The 19,801-nt window shown below is 47.1% G+C and overlaps 1 protein-coding gene across 2 annotated transcripts; it reads left to right on the top strand.

Moving 5' to 3' along the window:
- The first annotated feature begins 1,990 nt into the window (after positions 1-1,990).
- Positions 1,991-16,405, top strand: LOC147990461 (protein FAR1-RELATED SEQUENCE 5-like). Of its 2 annotated transcripts, XM_087516558.1 has the most exons (10): positions 1,991-2,733; positions 4,007-10,082; positions 11,357-11,864; positions 11,960-12,059; positions 12,731-13,435; positions 13,565-14,058; positions 14,165-14,524; positions 15,073-15,530; positions 15,657-15,933; positions 16,048-16,405. In XM_087516558.1, the coding sequence occupies exons 7-10, from the start codon at positions 14,491-14,493 to the stop codon at positions 16,356-16,358; spliced, it is 1,080 nt and encodes a 359-aa protein (XP_087372684.1). In that variant the 5' UTR covers positions 1,991-2,733; positions 4,007-10,082; positions 11,357-11,864; positions 11,960-12,059; positions 12,731-13,435; positions 13,565-14,058; positions 14,165-14,490; the 3' UTR covers positions 16,359-16,405. The 2 variants fall into 2 exon arrangements, with proteins under 2 accessions (XP_087372684.1, XP_087372687.1); XM_087516561.1 differs by lacking the exon at positions 1,991-2,733 and having other exon boundaries at positions 2,740-10,082.
- Positions 16,406-19,801: the final 3,396 nt, after the last annotated feature.

The following is a 19,801-nucleotide window of genomic DNA, read 5'->3' as shown; positions in this document are numbered from 1 at the left end:
TATTGTACATGTTATGCATATATATAAATAGAATTTCTTGTAGAACCAATCACACACACACATATATATATAGGACAACACTATTCTAATCCCAGGATTAGAATAGTTATTTGGATCACAGTAGCCCCTATATAAGGCCCGAGAGGGCCCTCCCGAACTTCCGAACTGCCGCCGGCCCAACAGGATCCACTGGATCCCGAGGCCCCCCGACAGGATCCACCTGATCCCCTATCCCGAGCCCCAGCCCCCTCCTCCCCTCGATCCCCCGACCTCCCCCCTCCTCGCCGCCGATCTTCGCCGGATCAGCCGCCTCCCTTCCTTCCCCAGCTCCTGGCCAACCGGATCGAGCTCCGCCCCCTCCGACTTCACCTCCTTCCCGACCGCCGACGCGGGTGAGCGAGCGACGGTGGACGCCGGTGCGAGGGAGCCCGCGTCGCCTGGAGCCGGCGGAGCCAGCGAAGCCGCCGGATTTCTACGACGAACGGCCGCCATGGACTTCTGGAAGCCTCATCATCGGTCCATCGTGTAACGCCCCGAGACCGATGTGCCAGGTGTCCTCCAGTTATTCGTTGTTGTTGCCTTGTCATTGCTTGTGTGTCATGCATTGCATATCATGTCTTCATGCGCATTTCATTTGCATACATGTTCGCCTCATGCATCCGAGCATTTTCCCCGTTGTCCGCTTTGCATTCCGGCGCTTCGTTCTCCTCCGGTGGTCATTTCTACCTTTCTTTCGTGTGTGGGCATTAAACATTTCCGGATTGGAATGAGACTTGTCATGCAGCCTTGGTTTACTACCGGTAGACCGCCTGTCAAGTTTCCTATCATTTGGACTTCGTTTGATACTCCAACGGTTAACCGAGGGACCGAGAAGGCCTCGTGTGTGTTGCAGCCCAACACCCTTCCATTTTGGCCCAAAACCCACCTAACTCTGCTCCATCATCTCGGTCGTTTGATCACGATTGCGTGGCCGAAAACCACACCTCATTTGGACTCTCCTAGCTCCCTCTACCTATAAAAGAGCACCCCTCCCTGAAATTTCGGATCAATTCGCGGATGAAACCCTAGATCCAACTCCCTCCGCGCCGCTGGACGTTTCTTCCCGCGCCGGACATGTCCGCTGCCTCTGCCACCTCACTCCGCCCAATAGGGTCGCGACACATCACCAGATCCAGCCGCCCCAGCCACTCCAGACGCGCCACATGGCATCGCCGGCTCCCTCCACCGCGCCACCCGGAGGAGCCCAGATCCGGCCCTCCCCGGGCCCGAGCCGGGCCGCCGTTCCCCGCTCCTCCCGCCTGCGACTGACCTCGCCGCTGCTGCAGTCGCCGCCGGCGACCTCCAGGTCGTCCTGCCGCCTACCCTCCCCTCTTTCTTCGAGCTCTCTCATGACCTCTCTCTCTCTGCACTTTGTCAGGGATCGCGCCGCCGCCTCGATCCTCTCCTGCCGGCGTCTGGAGTCCCTCCGAGCTCAGATCTGGCACCCTCTCCTCTTGATCCGCCCATTCCCGTAGCTCCCCATGGTGTCCGCCTGCCGGAGTCGACGTTTGCGCCGCCGTTGACCTAGGGCGCCGCCGCCCCTGTTCCTGTTCGTGCACCAGGCGCGAGGAGGACGACGCCCTCGCTCGCCTGGGCTGCCTCCCTCGCTCGCGTGGGCCGCCTTGGCCTCCCAGGCCCAGCGCCCGAGTCCGGCCCAGCGTGCAGCTCCCGCCCCTGGCCTGCCTCCTACGCGCCTCCAAGCCCAGCCGTGCCAGGCTCCAGTTCCCGCCTCGGCCTGCCTCTCTCCTCCACCGGCCTGCTTCCCCTCCAGCTGGGCCAAGAGCCCATGGGTGAGCCCACACCCCAGCGCCCCCTCTTGTTTTTTTTTCTTTTTTTACCTATCGGGCCAGCCAGATTCGACCCGATTCATGTTTTTTTTCTGCGGAACGATTTTGCCCATTTATCCAGAGATTGCCAGTTTTGTAGATTAGTCCTCCTAGTTCATGCATTTAATAACTCACTAACCCTGCATCGGATTAAAATGTTTTATATATGAAACTTGCTCAGAATTTTGTGTAGATTAATAATATCCAACTTTCATCTATGTTTGAAATGTCTAAAATGATGTTTGTTTAAATTTGCTCCTATGCCATGTTAAAATGATTTAATTCATAACTAAATAACCGTAACTCCGATTTTAATAAACTTTATATGTAAATGGGGAAGAATTTTGCCTAGTTTAACATGGTGACCTTTATTTGCATGTTTAACAACCCTAAAATTGCGTTTAGGGCAGAACAGCACCAAACCTAATTTTTGCATATGGGGATTTACCGGAAATTGTTGTTCGTTGCTCCCGGCCTCATTTAAACTTGCCTAGATAGGTAGTTTTGTTGTGCTTCACCTCTTGCCATGTTAATCAACATTTAATATTGTTGGGGTACATAAACGAGAGAGAACTAAATAATTGATGTGGTGTTTTGTCAATATGCATCCCGATGCATATTGAGCTCCACTTAATTTGTAGGATTGCTTGTACACTTTGCCATGCCATGCATACTTAAACCGGACATGCATCATACTTGATTGTGCATCATGCCATGATTATGTGTTGGTTGTTTACTATGTTGTTTGCTCTTTTCCGGTGATTGCTTCTTCGGGTTGGTTCCGTTAACGTCGTGATTGTGAGGATCCGTTCGACTACGTCCGTTTGTCTTCTTCATGGACTCGTTCTTCCTCCTTGCGGGATCTCAGGCAAGATGATCATACCCTCGAAATCACTACTATCTTTGCTATGCTAGTTTTCTCGCTCTTTTGCTATGCCAATGCTACGATGCCTACCATTTGCTTGTCAGCCTCCCAAATTGCCATGTCAAACCCCTAACCCACCATGTCCTAGCAAACCATTGTTTGGCTATGTTACCGCTTTGCTCAGCCCCTCTTATAGCGTTGTTAGTTGCAGGTGAAGATTGAAGTTTGTTCCTTGTTGGGACATGGAGATGTTGTTCCTTGTTGGAATACTTATTACTTGTTGGGATATCACTATATATCTTATTTAATTAATGCATCTATATACTTGGTAAAGGGTGGAAGGCTCGGCCTTATGCCTGGTGTTTTGTTCCACTCTTGTCGCCCTAGTTTCCGTCATATCGGTGTTATGTTCCCGGATTTTGCGTTCCTTACGCGGTTGGGCTATAATGGGAACCCCTTGACAGTCCGCCTTAAGTAAAGCTCTTCCAGCAATGCCCAACATTGGTTTTACCATTTGCCACCTAGCCTTTTCTTTTCCCTTGGGAGTCGCGCTCCTGAGGGTCATCATTGTTTTACCCCCCCGGGCCAGTGCTCCTCTGAGTGTTGGTCCAACCTGTCAGCTGCCGGTGGCCACCAGGGGCAACTCTGGGCTGGCCTACCCGTACCTAAGACAATCTGAGTGTGCCCTGAGAAAGAGATATGTGCAGCTCCTATCGGGATTTGTCGGCACATTCGGGCGGTGTTGCTGGTTTAGTTTTACCCTGTCGAAATGTCTTGTTGTACCGGGATACCAAGTCTGATCGGAATGTCTCGGGAGGAGGTCTATTCCTTCGTTGACCGTGAGAGCTTGTGATGGGCTAAGTTGGGACACCCTGCAGGGATTTGAACTTTCGAAAGCCGTGCCCGCGGTAATGGGCAGATGGGAATTTGTGAACGTCCGGTTGTAGAAAATCTGAAGTTCGACCTTAATTAAAATGAATCAACCGCGTGTGTAACCATGATGGTCACTTTCCGGCGGGGTCCGGGAAGTGAACACGGTTGTTGGAGTTATGCTTGACGTAGGCTGCTATAGGATCACTTCTTGATCATAGCTTCTCGACCGCGCTTTGCCTTCTCTTCTCGCTCTCTTTTGCGAATATGTTAGCCACCATATATGCTAGTCGCTTGCTGCAGCTCCACCTCATACCTTTTACCTTACCCCTAAGCTTAAATAGTCTTGATCGCGAGGGTGCGAGATTGCTGAGTCCCTGTGGCTCACAGATACTTCCAAAACCAGTTTGCAGGTGTCGATGAGACCGTGCAGATGACGCAACCAAGCTCAGGAGGAGCTCGATGAAGATCTTGCCCTTTATGTTGTTTCGTTCTAGTTGATCAGTAGTGGAGCCCAGTTGGGGTCGATCGGGGACCTTTGTCGCATTTGGGGTTCTTCTTTTATTTTGGTTCCGTAGTCGGACCTTGATTGTATTTAAATGTTGTAATGCTTTATTCATGTAATTGTGTGAAGTGGCGATTGTAACCCAACTATGTATCTCTTTCCCTTATGTATTACATGGGTTGTGTGAAGATTACCTCACTTGCGACATATGCCTTCAATGCGATTATGTCTCTAAGTCGTGCCTCGACGCGTGGGAGCTATAGTCGCATCGAGGGTGTTACAAGTTGGTATCAGAGCCTTCCCCGACCTTAGGATCCCCATTGCTTGATCATTTTTAGCGGCCGAGTTGTGTCTAGAAAAATGTTTTGAGTCATTTAGGAATTATATATCGGAGAGTTTAGGAATTCTTTTTACTTCCTAGTCCCTTCATCGCTCTGGTAAGGCATCATGACGTAGAGTTTTGACTCTTCTCTTCTCAAGTTTCACTTAAAAAAAATTTTAGGATCACGCGGGTATCTTGGAATCGTTCCGATGGTTTTATGATGAGAACATTTTCTTGGTGCCTCCTGTCAGTGGTTTAGTGGAAGTGTCCCGGGGAGTTGAGCTCTGAGGTGTTGTCATCATAATTTTATCGTTGCAATTCTGGAATACCTGAGTTTAGTACGCCGACATCGAAAATCTCTTTTATGCAGTTCGTTGGTGAGATAACCTCGACGCCACCCAGTACTGGGGCGGGAGTTCGGGAGTATCGCCATAACTTGTATAATGGATGCTTTTCGAAGGTTGAGGTAGACGATTTCCGAAGTTTTTCTCGGTTATGTGTTGAAGGATGGATACAGCTGGATGTAGGATTTGCTAGTTTGGGTGAGATATTATGCTTCCCCTGTATCCCCAACACCTGATTGCATAACCGGAAAATTTCGGGAGTTTCATAGGTGGGAATTCTAGTAGCTCTTAGGATATCCTTCCAACAGATGTATGATATGACATTGGGGTTCGACGTCTAGTGGTCCGCCTATTCACGGTTGGTTTTACAGTGGTCTCGTTGTGTCTTAAAGAGTCCTTGGCTATGCCGACTCGGGGACGCTTCGTATGTCATGTGCACTGCCTTGTACATGATGGTGCTGTATGATCGAGCCCGTGTAGGCCCCACCACGAAAACTTCGGGCGAAATCTCTATCATATGTTTGTTCCGGCTTATTCTGCAAGCCAATCCTTTGTTTTGTTTTGAGTTGTGGTATTCGAGTTGCTTCAAAGTCAAGAGTTGATTCCATAGCTTTTCCAAGTGGTGTTCTCATATTCCTATGTGAATACTAATCCTTATCGATCATCGAGTTTGTCATTTCAATTTCTTTTCACCAGTGTGTCTCTCCTCAAGTGGATCTGATCATTTCAACATCTGCAAGATCAAGTATCAGCTCTCTCAACGGTGTTTGTTTCATCCTTCCCAAGTTGCCTTTGTTTTCCCGCCCTCCCTCCCTTGTTTTTCTTCAACGACTCAGATTTCTTAATCAAGTATCCATTTTTACTGATGTGAAGTCTCTCCATTCTTTTCAATCAATATCCTTATCCGGTGATTCTCAAGAAGATTCTAACGGAGCTTCAAGTTTGTCACTCTTCACTCGTTCTCCTCTCCGCTGGATTCAAATCAAGCTTTTGGTGTTTGATCATATTCTTTTCCTTATTTCAAATGTCTTCTCTTGCCGGTGCACCTCTCAATCATTAACTTTTCGTTATTCATTTGTTCCGGAGTGCTAAAGATATCTCGAAGATTCGTGTTTCCACTCTGCATTCATTCAAGATCTTTCGAGGTTGTTATCTCATTCAAGCCATTTAAATTCAACTGGTGCATTCTCTCTTTTAAATCGTTCCACGGTGTTTCTTTTGAGTGGGCCCTAACCCACAGGTCTTTTCCCAGGATCTTACCTGACTCTTCTTATTTTCCCGGAGCTACCCTCAAATTCATCTTAAAGTTGACGTAAGAATGATTTATCATCAGTCACATGTATTTCTCCAAGATCTCTCAAATTCTTTTCATCGTTGGCTCAACCTTTCCATTCTTCATTCCGGAGTGCCTCAATAATTCTCGGTGGTGTTTCTCGTCATCATTCTCAACATTTGAAGACCGAAGAAGAGTTTCTCTTTAATCTTGCTCCTTTCTCTTCAAGATTCGTGGTTCTAGCGATATGAACCTCTCATAGCTGTGTTCGATTGTGAGATATTCTTTTCACCCATCTGAAGTAATTCAAGAGTCCTCCCAGTTTGTTATCTGGAGTCCATCAATTCAGGTTTATTCATTCTCAGCTGTCAGTTATCATTCTCCTAACTTGTCGGTGCGTCAATCAAATATTCTCTTATCAGCTCGTGATCTCTTTGTTCTCTTGTATCTAAACTCTCTCATGTATTTTCGTTCATTTTAATCCTTAAGGTGGTTTGTTCAAGAATTCCCTTCCTTGGTTATCATATCAACTCATTCGTTGTTTTCCAAATCCCACCAGTGGTTCATGGAAGACCTTTCCAAGTTGACGCTATATCTATCTTAATCCTTTCTACGAGAATAAGTAGTGTGCCAAATTCGTTGATTGTCATCAATTTAATTGGTGAAGGATAAGCATAACATAATTCTTATTCTTGTTCATCCAAGTGATTAATTCTTTATTCTGGAGGCTCATCAAAAATCTTGATCTCATTTGTTTATCTTTCTTTTCTGGAGTTCCGACCTCTTTCAATTATATCTTCACGGAGATATCTATTTAAATCATTACAAGGCTTCAATCTTATTCTTTTCGTCATTCAATTATTTTGGATCATTCTTTTATTACCGGAGTTCTTCATGAATGTTCTACATGTTGGTTCATCAAGGATTTATATCCCTTCTCAAAGTGTTCATTGAGATTCTTGGCTAAGGAGCTCAAGTATTTCTTCATCTTGCAATCCAGAGCGCAATTCTTTCTATCGTATCACCGGAGGGGGTATTATGTCATTCTTGATAATTTGAGTTCATGTTTCATGATTCACATGTTATTAAGAATGAGGTATTTTAAATCCATCAATCTCGTCATTGGAATTATCTTGGGTTATATTCCACCTAAAGCTTTCCCTAAGGATTGTTGCTAATTATGGTGCTCATAAATGACCCAAGTTCTTCATTTATCCTCCCTGTGAGATAAGTTTCTCGTCTCCTTGTTCTTACCAATCAAATCTATTCCGTGAGTGGCAAGTTGTCACCTCATAATTTGAGTTGTATTCCATAAGACCATATCAAGCTTATTATTTTCGTTGTTGGTTTTCCAACAACTCCGTTCGACCTTTCTCCTAAAGATGCCTTGTCGAGCTCTTTTGTGGCAGATTTTGGCATTTTCTTCTCCATTCTCCTATTTCAATGATCTAACTTCTATTCTTTTCTTCCTGAGACATTGAGATGTTTCATCTTTTTGTTTTGTCAGGATCATGTTATTTTCTTGGTTTATCCATTTAACCGGAGTGTTCTGCCCCTTTTGCTCAAGCTCTTTCATTTTATCAAGTCTTCATCTCTTTTCAACCGAAGTGCTACCCGAATCGGTTCTTTCTTATTCCTCTTTCTTAACAGAGTGCTTTCAACTTTGTTCTTCTCCGTTGCTTTCTTTCTTTCAATTTGTTCAACCTCTCAAGGTTCTTTGGTTTCACTCGTTTGTCAAAGAAGCAACTTAGTTTTACCTCTTCTCCTTCTCTTCCGTTTGTTCCTCCGGTGCCAATCTAGATCTCGGGACGAGATCCTCTCGTAGTGGTGGAGTGTTGTAACACCCCGAGACCGATGTGCCAGGTGTCCTCCAGTTATTCGTTGTTGTTGCCTTGTCATTGCTTGCGTGTCATGCATTGCATATCATGTCTTCATGCGCATTTCATTTGCATACGTGTTCGCCTCATGCATCCGAGCATTTTCCCCGTTGTCCGCTCCGGCGCTTCGTTCTCCTCCGGTGGTCATTTCTACCTTTCTTTCGTGTGTGGGCATTAAACATTTCCGGATTGGACCGAGACTTGTCATGCGGCCTTGGTTTACTACCGGTAGACCGCCTGTCAAGTTTCGTATCATTTGGACTTTGTTTGATACTCCAACGGTTAACCGAGGGACCGAGAAGGCCTCGTGTGTGTTGCAGCCCAACACCCTTCCATTTTGGCCCAAAACCCACCTAACTCTGCTCCATCATCTCGGTCGTTCGATCACGATCGCGTGGCCGAAAACCGCACCTCATTTGGACTCTCCTAGCTCCCTCTACCTATAAAAGAGCACCCCTCCCCGAAATTTCGGATCAATTCGCGGATGAAGCCCTAGATCCAACTCCCTCCGCGCCGCTGGACGTTCTTCCCGCGCCGGACATGTCCGCTGCCTCCGCCACCTCACTCCGCCCAATAGGGTCGTGACACATCACCAGATCCAGCCGCCCCAGCCACTCCAGACGCGCCACATGGCATTGCCGGCTCCCTCCACCGCGCCACCCGGAGGAGCCCAGATCCGGCCCTCCCCGGGCCCGAGCCGGGCCGCCTTTCCCCGCTCCTCCCGCCTGCGACTGACCTCGCCGCTGCTGCAGTCGCCGCCGGCGACCTCCAGGTCGTCCTGCCACCTACCCTCCCCTCTTTCTCCGAGCTCTCTCATGACCTCTCTCTCTCTCTGCACTTTGTCAGGGATCGCGCCGCCGCCTTGATCCTCTCCTGCCGGCGTCTGGAGTCCCTCCGAGCTCAGATCCGGCACCCTCTCCTCTTGATCCGCCCATTCCCATAGCTCCCCGTGGTATCCGCCTGCCGGAGTCGACATTTGCGCCGCCGTTGACCTAGGGCGCCGCCGCCCCTGTTCCTGTTCGTGCGCCAGGCGCGAGGAGGACGACGCCCTCGCTCGCCTGGGCTGCCTCCCTCGCTCGCGTGGGCCGCCTTGGCCTCCCAGGCCCAGCGCCCGAGTCCGGCCCAGCGCGCAGCTCCCTCCCCTGGCCTGCCTCCTACGCGCCTCCAAGCCCAGCCGTGCCAGGCTCCAGCTCCCGCCTCGGCCTGCCTCTCTCCTCCACCGGCCTGCTTCCCCTCCAGCTGGGCCAAGAGCCCATGGGTGAGCCCACACCCCAGCGCCCCCTCTTGTTTTTTTTCTTTTTTTACCTATCGGGCCAGCCAGATTCGGCCCGATTCATGTTTTTTTTCTGCGGAACGATTTTGCCCATTTATCCAGAGATTGCCAGTTTTGCAGATTAGTCCTCCTAGTTCATGCATTTAATAACTCACTAACCCTGCATCGGATTAAAATGTTTTATATATGAAACTTGCTCAGAATTTTGTGTAGATTAATAATATCCAACTTTCATCTATGTTTGAAATGTCTACAATGGTGTTTGTTTAAATTTGCTCCTATGCCATGTTAAAATGATTTAATTCATAACTAAATAACCGTAACTCGGATTTTAATAAACTTTATATGTAAATGGGGAAGAATTTTGCCTAGTTTAACATGGTGACCTTTATTTGCATGTTTAACAACCCTAAAATTGTGTTTAGGGCAGAAAAGCACCAAACCTAATTTTTGCATATGGGGATTTACCGGAAATTGTTGTTCGTTGCTCCCGGCCTCATTTAAACTTGCCTAGATAGGTAGTTTTGTTGTGGTTCACCTCTTGCCATGTTAATCAACATTTAATATTGTTGGGGTACATAAACGAGAGAGAACTAAATAATTGATGTGGTGTTTTGTCAATATGCATCCCGATGCATATTGAGCTCCACTTAATTTGTAGGATTGCTTGTATACTTTGCCATGCCATGCATACTTAAACCGGACATGCATCATACTTGATTGTGCATCATGCCATGATTATGTGTTGGTTGTTTACTATGTTGTTTGCTCTTTTCCGGTGATTGCTTCTTCGGGTTGGTTCCGTTAACGTCGTGATTGTGAGGATCCGTTCGACTACGTCCGTTTGTCTTCTTCATGGACTCGTTCTTCCTCCTTGCGGGATCTCAGGCAAGATGATCATACCCTCGAAATCACTACTATCCTTGCTATGCTAGTTTGCTCGCTCTTTTGCTATGCCAATGCTACGATGCCTACCATTTGCTTGTCAGCCTCCCAAATTGCCATGTCAAACCCCTAACCCACCATGTCCTAGCAAACCGTTGTTTGGCTATGTTACCGCTTTGCTCAGCCCCTCTTATAGCGTTGTTAGTTGCAGGTGAAGATTGAAGTTTGTTCCTTGTTGGGACATGGAGATGTTGTTCCTTGTTGGAATATTTATTTACTTGTTGGGATATCACTATATATCTTATTTAATTAATGCATCTATATACTTGGTAAAGGATGGAAGGCTCGGCCTTATGCCTGGTGTTTTGTTCCACTCTTGCCGCCCTAGTTTCCGTCATATCGGTGTTATGTTCCCAGATTTTGCGTTCCTTACGCGGTTGGGCTATAATGGGAACCCCTTGACAGTTCACCTTAAGTAAAGCTCTTCCAGCAATGCCCAACATTGGTTTTACCATTTGCCACCTAGCCTTTTCTTTTCCCTTGGGAGTCGCGCTCCTGAGGGTCATCATTGTTTTACCCCCCCGGGCCAGTGCTCCTCTGAGTGTTGGTCCAACCTGTCAGCTGCCGGTGGCCACCAGGGGCAACTCTGGGCTGGCCTACCCGTACCTAAGACAATCTGAGTGTGCCCTGAGAAAGAGATATGTGCAGCTCCTATCGGGATTTGTCGGCACATTCGGGCGGTGTTGCTGGTTTAGTTTTACCCTGTCGAAATGTCTTGTTGTACTGGGATACCAAGTCTGATCGGAATGTCTCGGGAGGAGGTCTATTCCTTCGTTGACCGTGAGAGCTTGTGATGGGCTAAGTTGGGACACCCTGCAGGGATTTGAACTTTCGAAAGCCGTGCCCGCGGTAATGGGCAGATGGGAATTTGTGAACGTCCGGTTGTAGAAAATCTGAAGTTCGACCTTAATTAAAATGAATCAACCGCGTGTGTAACCATGATGGTCACTTTCCGGCGGGGTCCGGGAAGTGAACACGGTTGTTGGAGTTATGCTTGACGTAGGCTGCTATAGGATCACTTCTTGATCATAGCTTCTCGACCGCGCTTTGCCTTCTCTTCTCGCTCTCTTTTGCGAATATGTTAGCCACCATATATGCTAGTCGCTTGTTGCAGCTCCACCTCATACCTTTTACCTTACCCCTAAGCTTAAATAGTCTTGATCGCGAGGGTGCGAGATTGCTGAGTCCCTGTGGCTCACAGATACTTCCAAAACCAGTTTGCAGGTGTCGATGAGACCGTGCAGATGACGCAACCAAGCTCAGGAGGAGCTCGATGAAGATCTTGCCCTTTATGTTGTTTCATTCTAGTTGATCAGTAGTGGAGCCCAGTTGGGGTCGATCGGGGATCTTTGTCGCATTTGGGGTTCTTCTTTTATTTTGGTTCCGTAGTCGGACCTTGATTGTATTTAAATGTTGTAATGCTTTATTCATGTAATTGTCTGAAGTGGCGATTGTAAGCCAACTATGTATCTCTTTCCCTTATGTATTACATGGGTTGTGTGAAGATTACCTCACTTGCGACATATGCCTTCAATGCGATTATGTCTCTAAGTCGTGCCTCGACACGTGGGAGCTATAGTCGCATCGAGGGTGTTACACATCGTCACTGCCATACGGCTTGCCAGTGCTCATGATGGCCAAGGCGCAACCTACGGCGAACAGCGCACCAAAGGAAGCATCTCGGCGGCGGAGGCCGCATCGGCGGCACCTTCAAATCTAAGAAGGGTATATGAATTTCCTCCCTGATCTTGTAGAATGCTTCAATCTTGCCTTACCTGACCTTCTTGCTTCTTGCATATGAACTTTGCACCCTCTGCAAGACATGGATTGCCATGCGGTTCCTCTCCTACCTCTATGACGGATAGTTCTCAAGGTGGCCTATCAGCTGTTGGAAAAAGGTTGGCCAAACTTCTAGACAGGGTATGGTTGAACTTCTTCCTTCCTTTGGTTTGTTATTTTCTTACAGCTATGTGAAGTTTAGGTGGTGTGTGAGCATCAGTCCAGGCTACAAAAACTTTTTAAAAATCTGCCTGCTTATAGCCATGTGAAGTTCTGGTAGTGTGTGAGTCTCAGTCCAGGCTACAAACACTATAAAAATCTGCCTGCATTCACATTCACATGTGGAAAAATCCATGTGAAGTTCAACTAGTAAGTGTGCTAGAGTTCAGGTTGGTATGTATCTGGTTCTGTGCAAAAAAAGGAAAATAAAACATGCATGTGATATGACATGAAGGTCAGGTTGGTATGCGCTAGCAGTCCAACCATTCAAACTCATGAAGGTTCAGGTTTTTTAACTGTAGACAGTATTTCCCCTTTGCAAAACAAGAAGTTCAGGTTGTGGACAGTGCTCAGTTCAGGTACATATAATTAATCAAATATTGTAGAATTAAAACAGGATGTGAAGTTCATTTTGTGAAGGGTGCTCAGTTCAGGTGCAAAAGTATTGGCATATGCTCAGCTTAGTGCATAGTGTGATGGCTCTCACCACTTTTATATGAGAGGTTCAGGCTGTGAATAATGCTAAGTTTAGTTACAAAGGTATAGGCAGATATAACTTGTGTGCTAATAGACATTTTTTTCTTTTATGTCAGCAAGACGAGAGACACATGAAGAAGCTTAGAAGTTCCCAGCAGCAAGTACACAATCCAAAGCCTGTACGTGTTGCACCACCCCCTCAATGGGTCACACCTCAAAGGCACCAACAACATTACCAACCTGCTCCAGACCAAAAATGGATGACACCTCAAACGCACGGATACTTCCAAGATACTGGGTCACAGCCCTATCGGCACAAGTTTGCGCCTCCACCTAATTGGGTGACGCCGAAAATCCCTCGTGGATTCTTTGTATCCACCAGCAGACTTCCAAGCACGCCGATGGAGGAGGGGGTTAGCTCAAGTCCTGCGTGTAACTCTGGAGGTTATCCTGGTGTGCCTCATCAATGCCAAAGCGAAGCAACTAAACCGGATCCCAGGACAAATCCAACAGCAACACACACACGGAGGAGAGTGCTCTGCACACTACCACCCTTGGATCCTGCTACTGCTGCTACAAGTCAGAATTGTACATGGCATAAGGTAAATGGATTGCTTCACAAAACAAAAGAGCAAACCAAGACCAGGATTGCAATACCTCCACAACCACCTCAAGCAAAAAGGAGACAAACAAGAGAGAGGCCATCTTCAGCCCTCCTTCCTCCTTGTGATCCACTGCTGCATCCTGCTATGATTACTCCGCCATGCCCCATCCCAGAGGGACAACAGCCGACACCGGCGGAGTTGCGATCATACACGCACGTAAGTGAAACAAAAAAAATATTTATATACGCATCTTGTATAATCTGCAAACTTTCTGCTCCCTCCAGGATAACAAGTTCATAAACTGCATTTCAACGTGTTGTTTGGATTTTTTTTCTTTTTCTGCAGACGCCGGATCTACCGGATTATCTAATACCAAGACGAAAGATGCGATTCCAAGATGTATAGAAAGCAAGGGAATTTTATAATAGATATGCTAGACACGCTGGTTTTGGAATTAGGAAGACGGGGGGAAATGACAACCACAAGTATTTTGTTTGCACCTTCCAAGGGATACACACATCTTCTGTTTCAGAGGCCAACAGGAAGCAAAACAAAACATCGTAGAGGACGGGCTGCAATGCAAGAATGAGGGTGAAGGTGTAGGAGGATGACACATGCGTGGCAGTGGACATTGAGTACAATCATAATCACGAACTCATGCAAACTGATGACATGCTGGCATTCTTGCACTCACACAAGAATTATGACCCCACTATTTTGGAGTACGTAAAGCTCCTGCAGTACCATGATGTCAAGCACACAACAATCATGTCCATGCTATATGAAAATGAAGATGGAAGCTACTTCCTAAGCATGACCGGACGAGACCTACTAAACCAGTAAGTATTCAAACATCCACATACTGCAATGTAAAAAATAGCATCCTAGCTCACAACCCTTTGCTAGCAAAAAATAAACAAATGTATGTTTGCATGTGATTTGCAGGAAAGCCATGAATGCAAGGAAAGATGATTTGGATGATGTATTGAAACTTGTTTCATTCTTCAAAGACATGAAGGCAATCAATGATGAGTTTTTCTATGACATACAAGTGGACAAGGACAAGTCATGGAAGCTGCCGAGGAGCCTATCAAGACTTTGGCGATTGCGTAACATTTAACACAACATACAAGACCAACAGATTTCATATGCCTCTGGGAGTGTTTGTTGGAACAAACCATCACTTGTAGTCAACGATATTTGCTGTTGCCCTTATCAGAGACGAAGATGAAAACTCATTCAAGTGGTTGTTCGATACATTTGTATGGTGCATGAACAACAAGCACCCAACTTGCATTCTAATAGGTGAGTTCAAAAAAAAACTCTACAAGTTTCATCATCTTTTCAGTCCATGGCTCTATATTGGGTACACTGGTTTTATTTGAAAAAATAATGTAAAGCAAGCAGTTCAATCACTGTTAGCACAGAAGTCCAACTAAATAGTACAAGCAAGCAAAATTATCTGTCACATGTTTAGAAAAAAATTAGTTATGGATGTGAAGTTCAAATACAGGAATCATAGAAGTTCAAGGACAAAAACTGTAAGAAAAATATATGTAACATGTTCAGAAAAATATAGTTATTTATGTGAAGTTCAAGCACTGGTACCACATGAAGTTCAACAACATTGCTGTAAGAAAAATTTTGAGTGTGACACTACTAGTTAGTCCTACTGCTACCTGTGAAGTTCAAGCACTGGTACCACAGAAGTTCGGCAACACTGCTATAAGAAAAAAATACATGTGACATTCTTAGATAGCCATACTGCTAGATGTGAAGTTCAAGTACTTGTACAACATAAGTTCATCGTCAGTGCAAAAAAGAAGCAAGTTTCATTTTTTTAATTCATGCAGACCAGTGCCCATCGATGGCGAAAGCTATACCACAATCATTTCCATACACCGTCCACAAGCTATGTCGTTGGCACATCATGAAGAAGTACAGGGAATACCTCGCGTTGCTGTACAAAAAGTATAAAACATTCAAAAAGGAGTTCACAACTATATTAAACTGGCCGCTGATGCCAACGAAGTTTGAAGATGCCTGGGCTAAACTCGTGTACAACTACAACCTGGAGAACGACCAGATGATGATGCAGCTCTGGAGTGATAGGAAGATGTGGATTTCAGCATATTACAAGAATATTTTCTGTGCTAGAATGACTTCCACACAACGAAGCGAGAGCATGAACCACGTGCTAAAGAAAGGGTTTGTCAAGGGGACCCAGAACCTACACAAGTTTGCTAGGCGGGTTAATGCTTGCATACAAACTCAGATGCAGAAGGAGAACGAGCTAACAATGACCAGCATGGTATGATGACAAGTACAAAACACCCCCATCATGTTCTGTTTACCTTCAAACATGTGCACTTTGAATTTAAAAAAATGAAACCCATGACTCTGCTTCGACTAATATCTCACTTTTTGACATGTGCAGACAAATCCTGTGACAAAAACAACTTACGGCTACGAGGAAGACATGTCTATCAAGTACACGAGAGCCGTGTACACCGAGATGAGGAATAGGATGAGAAAGGCCACGCTATTTCACGCAAAGCGTACAACAAAGCCCACTAAGTACCTTGTGTACTACCACAACAAGCCTGGCCATGATGATGAAGAAAGATTTTCCTGGTCAAAGCATGAATTCCAGGTTGTAGCTGACCCAGAGAATGAAATATACGAGTGTGAATGCAAGCTCTGGACACACATAGGTGAGCGAAAAATCAAACTCATTTAATAGCTAGACTAGTAGTATCATATCAAAATTTATGAAACTCATTGCTGTCTCACAAACTATGTATTCTGCATTCATCACAAAAATGCAGGCTTGTTCTGCCTTCACATCATGAACATACTGGACTACCTCAAGCCTGACAAATTTCCAAACAAGTATATCCTCAAATGGTACACAAAGACTGCAAAATCACAACCAACCTTTGATACAAGGGACTACAACACAACCGCACGGGATGGCAGCTCAAGGCTATCGAAGCAAGACATCTTGCTGCAGCTGAATTTGATGGTTAAGAAGAAAGCGATGAGATGTGACCAGCAATATGACAGAGCCTACACTACAAAAAAAGACACATCCGTGGCATTTTGGGCTGAACGAAATTTGTTTCTGTCATACATATGACACTTCTATGACGATAATTGTGACAAAACCCGGTATCATCATAGATGTGGTGGGCTCCTACTTCTATGACAACAAATCATGACAGAAAATGGGATTTTCATCCTGGGCGGGCCGGAGACGCAGCTGCATGACATTCTTTGGGTCGTCCGTGACAGAAAAAACGTGGTAGAAGCGAGGGGGAGGAAAATTTCGGGGAGTTCCCGGTTACGGTGGGAGGTCGGGGGCCGAGCGATGCGCGTTTATCTCGTACACGTACGCGCGTGTGTGCGAGGCGTTGGCTCTAACTGAACCCGAGCGAGGCGTTGGGCTCTAACTGAACCCGAGCGATTGCACTGAAGGCTACGCGATACTGAACCAGAGCGACCGATCGATGGATGTTAACTGAACCCGATCGAGCGATTCCTTCGCTACTGCTGCTAACTGAAGCCGATCGATGCTGCCTCTGGGATGAACAGTGAGCGTTGCGGGGGGGGGGGGTTTGGATGAACAGTGAGCGGTGGCGTTGCCTCTAGATGAATAGGACCCCATGGTGCGGTGGAGGGCTAGATGAACAGTAGACGGTGGAGGGGTGCCCGTGGAGGGATGGTTGAACAGGACCCCGTGGTGTGGAGGGCTGGATGAACAGTAGACGATGGAGGGGTGCCCGTGGAGGGGTGGTTGAACAGTAGCCGGTGGAGTAGCGCGTGGTGGAGGTTGGATGAACAGGAGCCCGTGGAGGCTGGAGGAGGTGGACGGTAGCCCGTGGAGGCTGGAGGAGGTCGACGGTGGAGATGAACAGTATCCCGTGGAGTCCCCTTTTGCGGTACGCCACACCCCTCCTGATGAACAGGACCCCCGTTTCGACCGTAGCGCTCCAACACAAGTCTGTTTCGTCCGTTTTGCGGTACGCCACACCCCTCCCGATCAACAGGACCTCCATTTCGACCGTAGGAGGTCCGTTTCGTCCGTTTTGCGGTACGCCAGACCCCTCCCGATGAACAGGATCCCGTTTCGAACGTGGCCGGTCGAACACAAGGCCGTTTCCTCCGTTGTGCGGTACGCCAGGCCTCGTTTCCATCGCCTGTTCCGTCCAAGCCCTCTTGATGAACACGACCACGCATTCTGTTCCGACCCAGTCGGTTGGCTCCCACGCATTCCGTTGCCTCCCATGAACACGACGCATTCCGTTGCCTCCCCATGAACACGACGCATTCTGTTGCCTCCCCATGAACACGACGACGACGCTGCCTCCCCATGAACACGACGACGACGCTGTTTCTCCGTTCCGACCCAATCATGTACACGAGCCCTGGTCGTACGTATGCGCGAGTAGGCGTTCGAGACCCCGCCCGTATCTACACATACGTGGCCGTATTTTCTTTCTTGCACCCTAACCGTTGTACGTACGTGTACATGCTACGTGCGCGCCTCTACTACGACATGTACGCGCCTCTACTACGACACGTACGCGCCTCTACTACGACACGTGCGCGCCTCTACATCCACCAGTATATATGTACGTACACGTGCGCGCCTCTACATCCACCTGTATATATGTACGTACGCTTCGACCAGGTGGGTCCCGACTGTCAGGCACTTCCTTGCCTACGAAGATGTAGCTGGTGGGTCCCAGCAGTCAGGGGGGCGAATCACTTTTTTTGCCCGGACGCACTTCCTTGCATGCGAAGATGTAGGTGGTGGGTCCCAGCAGTCAGGGGCAAACGTTTTTTTCATGAAATACGGTGGCCTGTCCGGTGGGTCCCCGCTGTCAGGTGGAGAAATAATTATTTTGCACATAATAAGGAGGCACTTCCTTGCTGCGGCCGTGGACCCAGCTGTCAGCTTCTCCACGTACAGTCCACGTCCGATGGAAGCCGTTCCTTGACCACGTTGACCACGCTGATGTCTACTACACAACCTTCTTCTTGTAGACGTTGTTGGGCCTCCAAGTGCAGAGGTTTGTAGGACAGTAGCAAATTTCCCTCAAGTGGATGACCTAAGGTTTATCAATCCGTAGGAGGCATAGGATGAAGATGGTCTCTCTCAAGCAACCCTGCAACCAAATAACAAAGAGTCTCTTGTGTCCCCAACACACCCAATACAATGGTAAATAGTATAGGTGCACTAGTTCGACGAAGAGATGGTGAAACAAGTGGTATATGGATAGTAGATAAAGGTATTTGTAATCTGAAATTATAAAAACAGCAAGGTAGCAAGTGATAAAAGTGAGCGTAAACGGTATTGCAATGCGTAGAAATAAGGCCTAGGGTTCATACTTTCGCTAGTGTAAGTTCCCTCAACAATACTAACATAATTGGATCATAAAACTATCCCTCAACATGCAACAAAGAGTCACTCCAAAATCACTAATAGCGGAGAACGAACGAAGAGATTATGGTAGGGTACGAAACCACCTTAGAGTTATTCTTTCCAATCAATCCGTTTGGCTATTCCTATAAGTGTCACAAACAGCCCTAGAGTTCGTACTAGAATAACACCTTAAGACACAAATCAACCAAAACCCTAATGTCACCTAGATACTCCAATGTCACCTCAAGTATTCATGGGTATGATTATACGATATGCATCACACAATCTCAGATTCATCTATTCAACCAACACAAAGGACCTCAAAGAGTGCCCCAAAGTTCCTATCGGAGAATCACGACGAAAACGTGTGCCAACCCCTATGCATAGGTTCATGGGCGGAACCCGCAAGTTGATCACCAAAACATACATCAAGTGAATCACGTGGTATCCCATTGTCACCACAGATACGCACAGCAAGACATACATCAAGTGTTCTCAAATCTTTAAAGACTCAATCCGATAAGATTACTTCAAAGGGGAAACTCGATTCATTACAAGAGAGTAGAGGGGGGAAGAAACATCATAGAATCCAAATATAATAGCAAAGCTCGCGATACATCAAGATCGCATCACCTCAAGAACACGAGAGAGAGAGAGATCAAACACATAGCTACTGGTACATATCCTCAGCCCCGAGGGAGAACTACTCCCTCCTCGTCATGGAGAGCACCGGGATGATGAAGATGGCCACCGGAGAAGCATTGCCCCCTCCGGCAGGGTGCCAGAACGGGTCTAGATTGGTTTTCGGTGGCTACGGAGGCTTCTGGCGGCGGAACTCCCGATCTATTGTCCGTTCTGGAAGTTTTAGGGTACGACGATATATATGGGTGCAGGAAGTACGTCGGAGGAGCCACGGGGGCCCCACGAGGCAGGGGGTGCGCCCTAGGGGGGTGGGCGCGCCCCCACCCTCGTGGGCAGCCAATGTCTCCCCTGACGTGCACTCCAAGTTCCCTGGGTTGCTTTCCTTCCAAAAATAACTTCTCCAGTTGATTTCGTTTCGTTTCGACTCCGTTTGATATTCCTTTTCTTCGAAACACTGAAATAGGCATAAAACGACAAATCTGGGTTGGGCCTCCGGTTAATAGGTTAGTCCC

The sequence above is a fragment of the Triticum urartu genome, chromosome 1A (genome assembly GCF_056163025.1).
Source record: "Triticum urartu cultivar PI428250 chromosome 1A, HENAU_Tu73, whole genome shotgun sequence".
In the NCBI taxonomy this organism is placed as follows: Eukaryota; Viridiplantae; Streptophyta; class Magnoliopsida; order Poales; family Poaceae; genus Triticum; species Triticum urartu.
Note: the sequence above shows the minus strand (reverse complement) of the source record. Positions and strands in the feature narration are given on the sequence as shown.

What these genes read in the sequence shown, in the direction of transcription:
- LOC147990461 (XM_087516558.1), top strand. Translation starts at nt 14,491, where the DNA reads ATGAACAACAAGCACCCAACTTGCATTCTAATAG. An exon ending in CCCAACTTGCATTCTAATAG is followed by an intron (nt 14,525 to 15,072) that starts GTGAGTTCAAAA and finishes TAATTCATGCAG; the next exon opens with ACCAGTGCCCATCGATGGCG. An exon ending in AGCTAACAATGACCAGCATG is followed by an intron (nt 15,531 to 15,656) that starts GTATGATGACAA and finishes TGACATGTGCAG; the next exon opens with ACAAATCCTGTGACAAAAAC.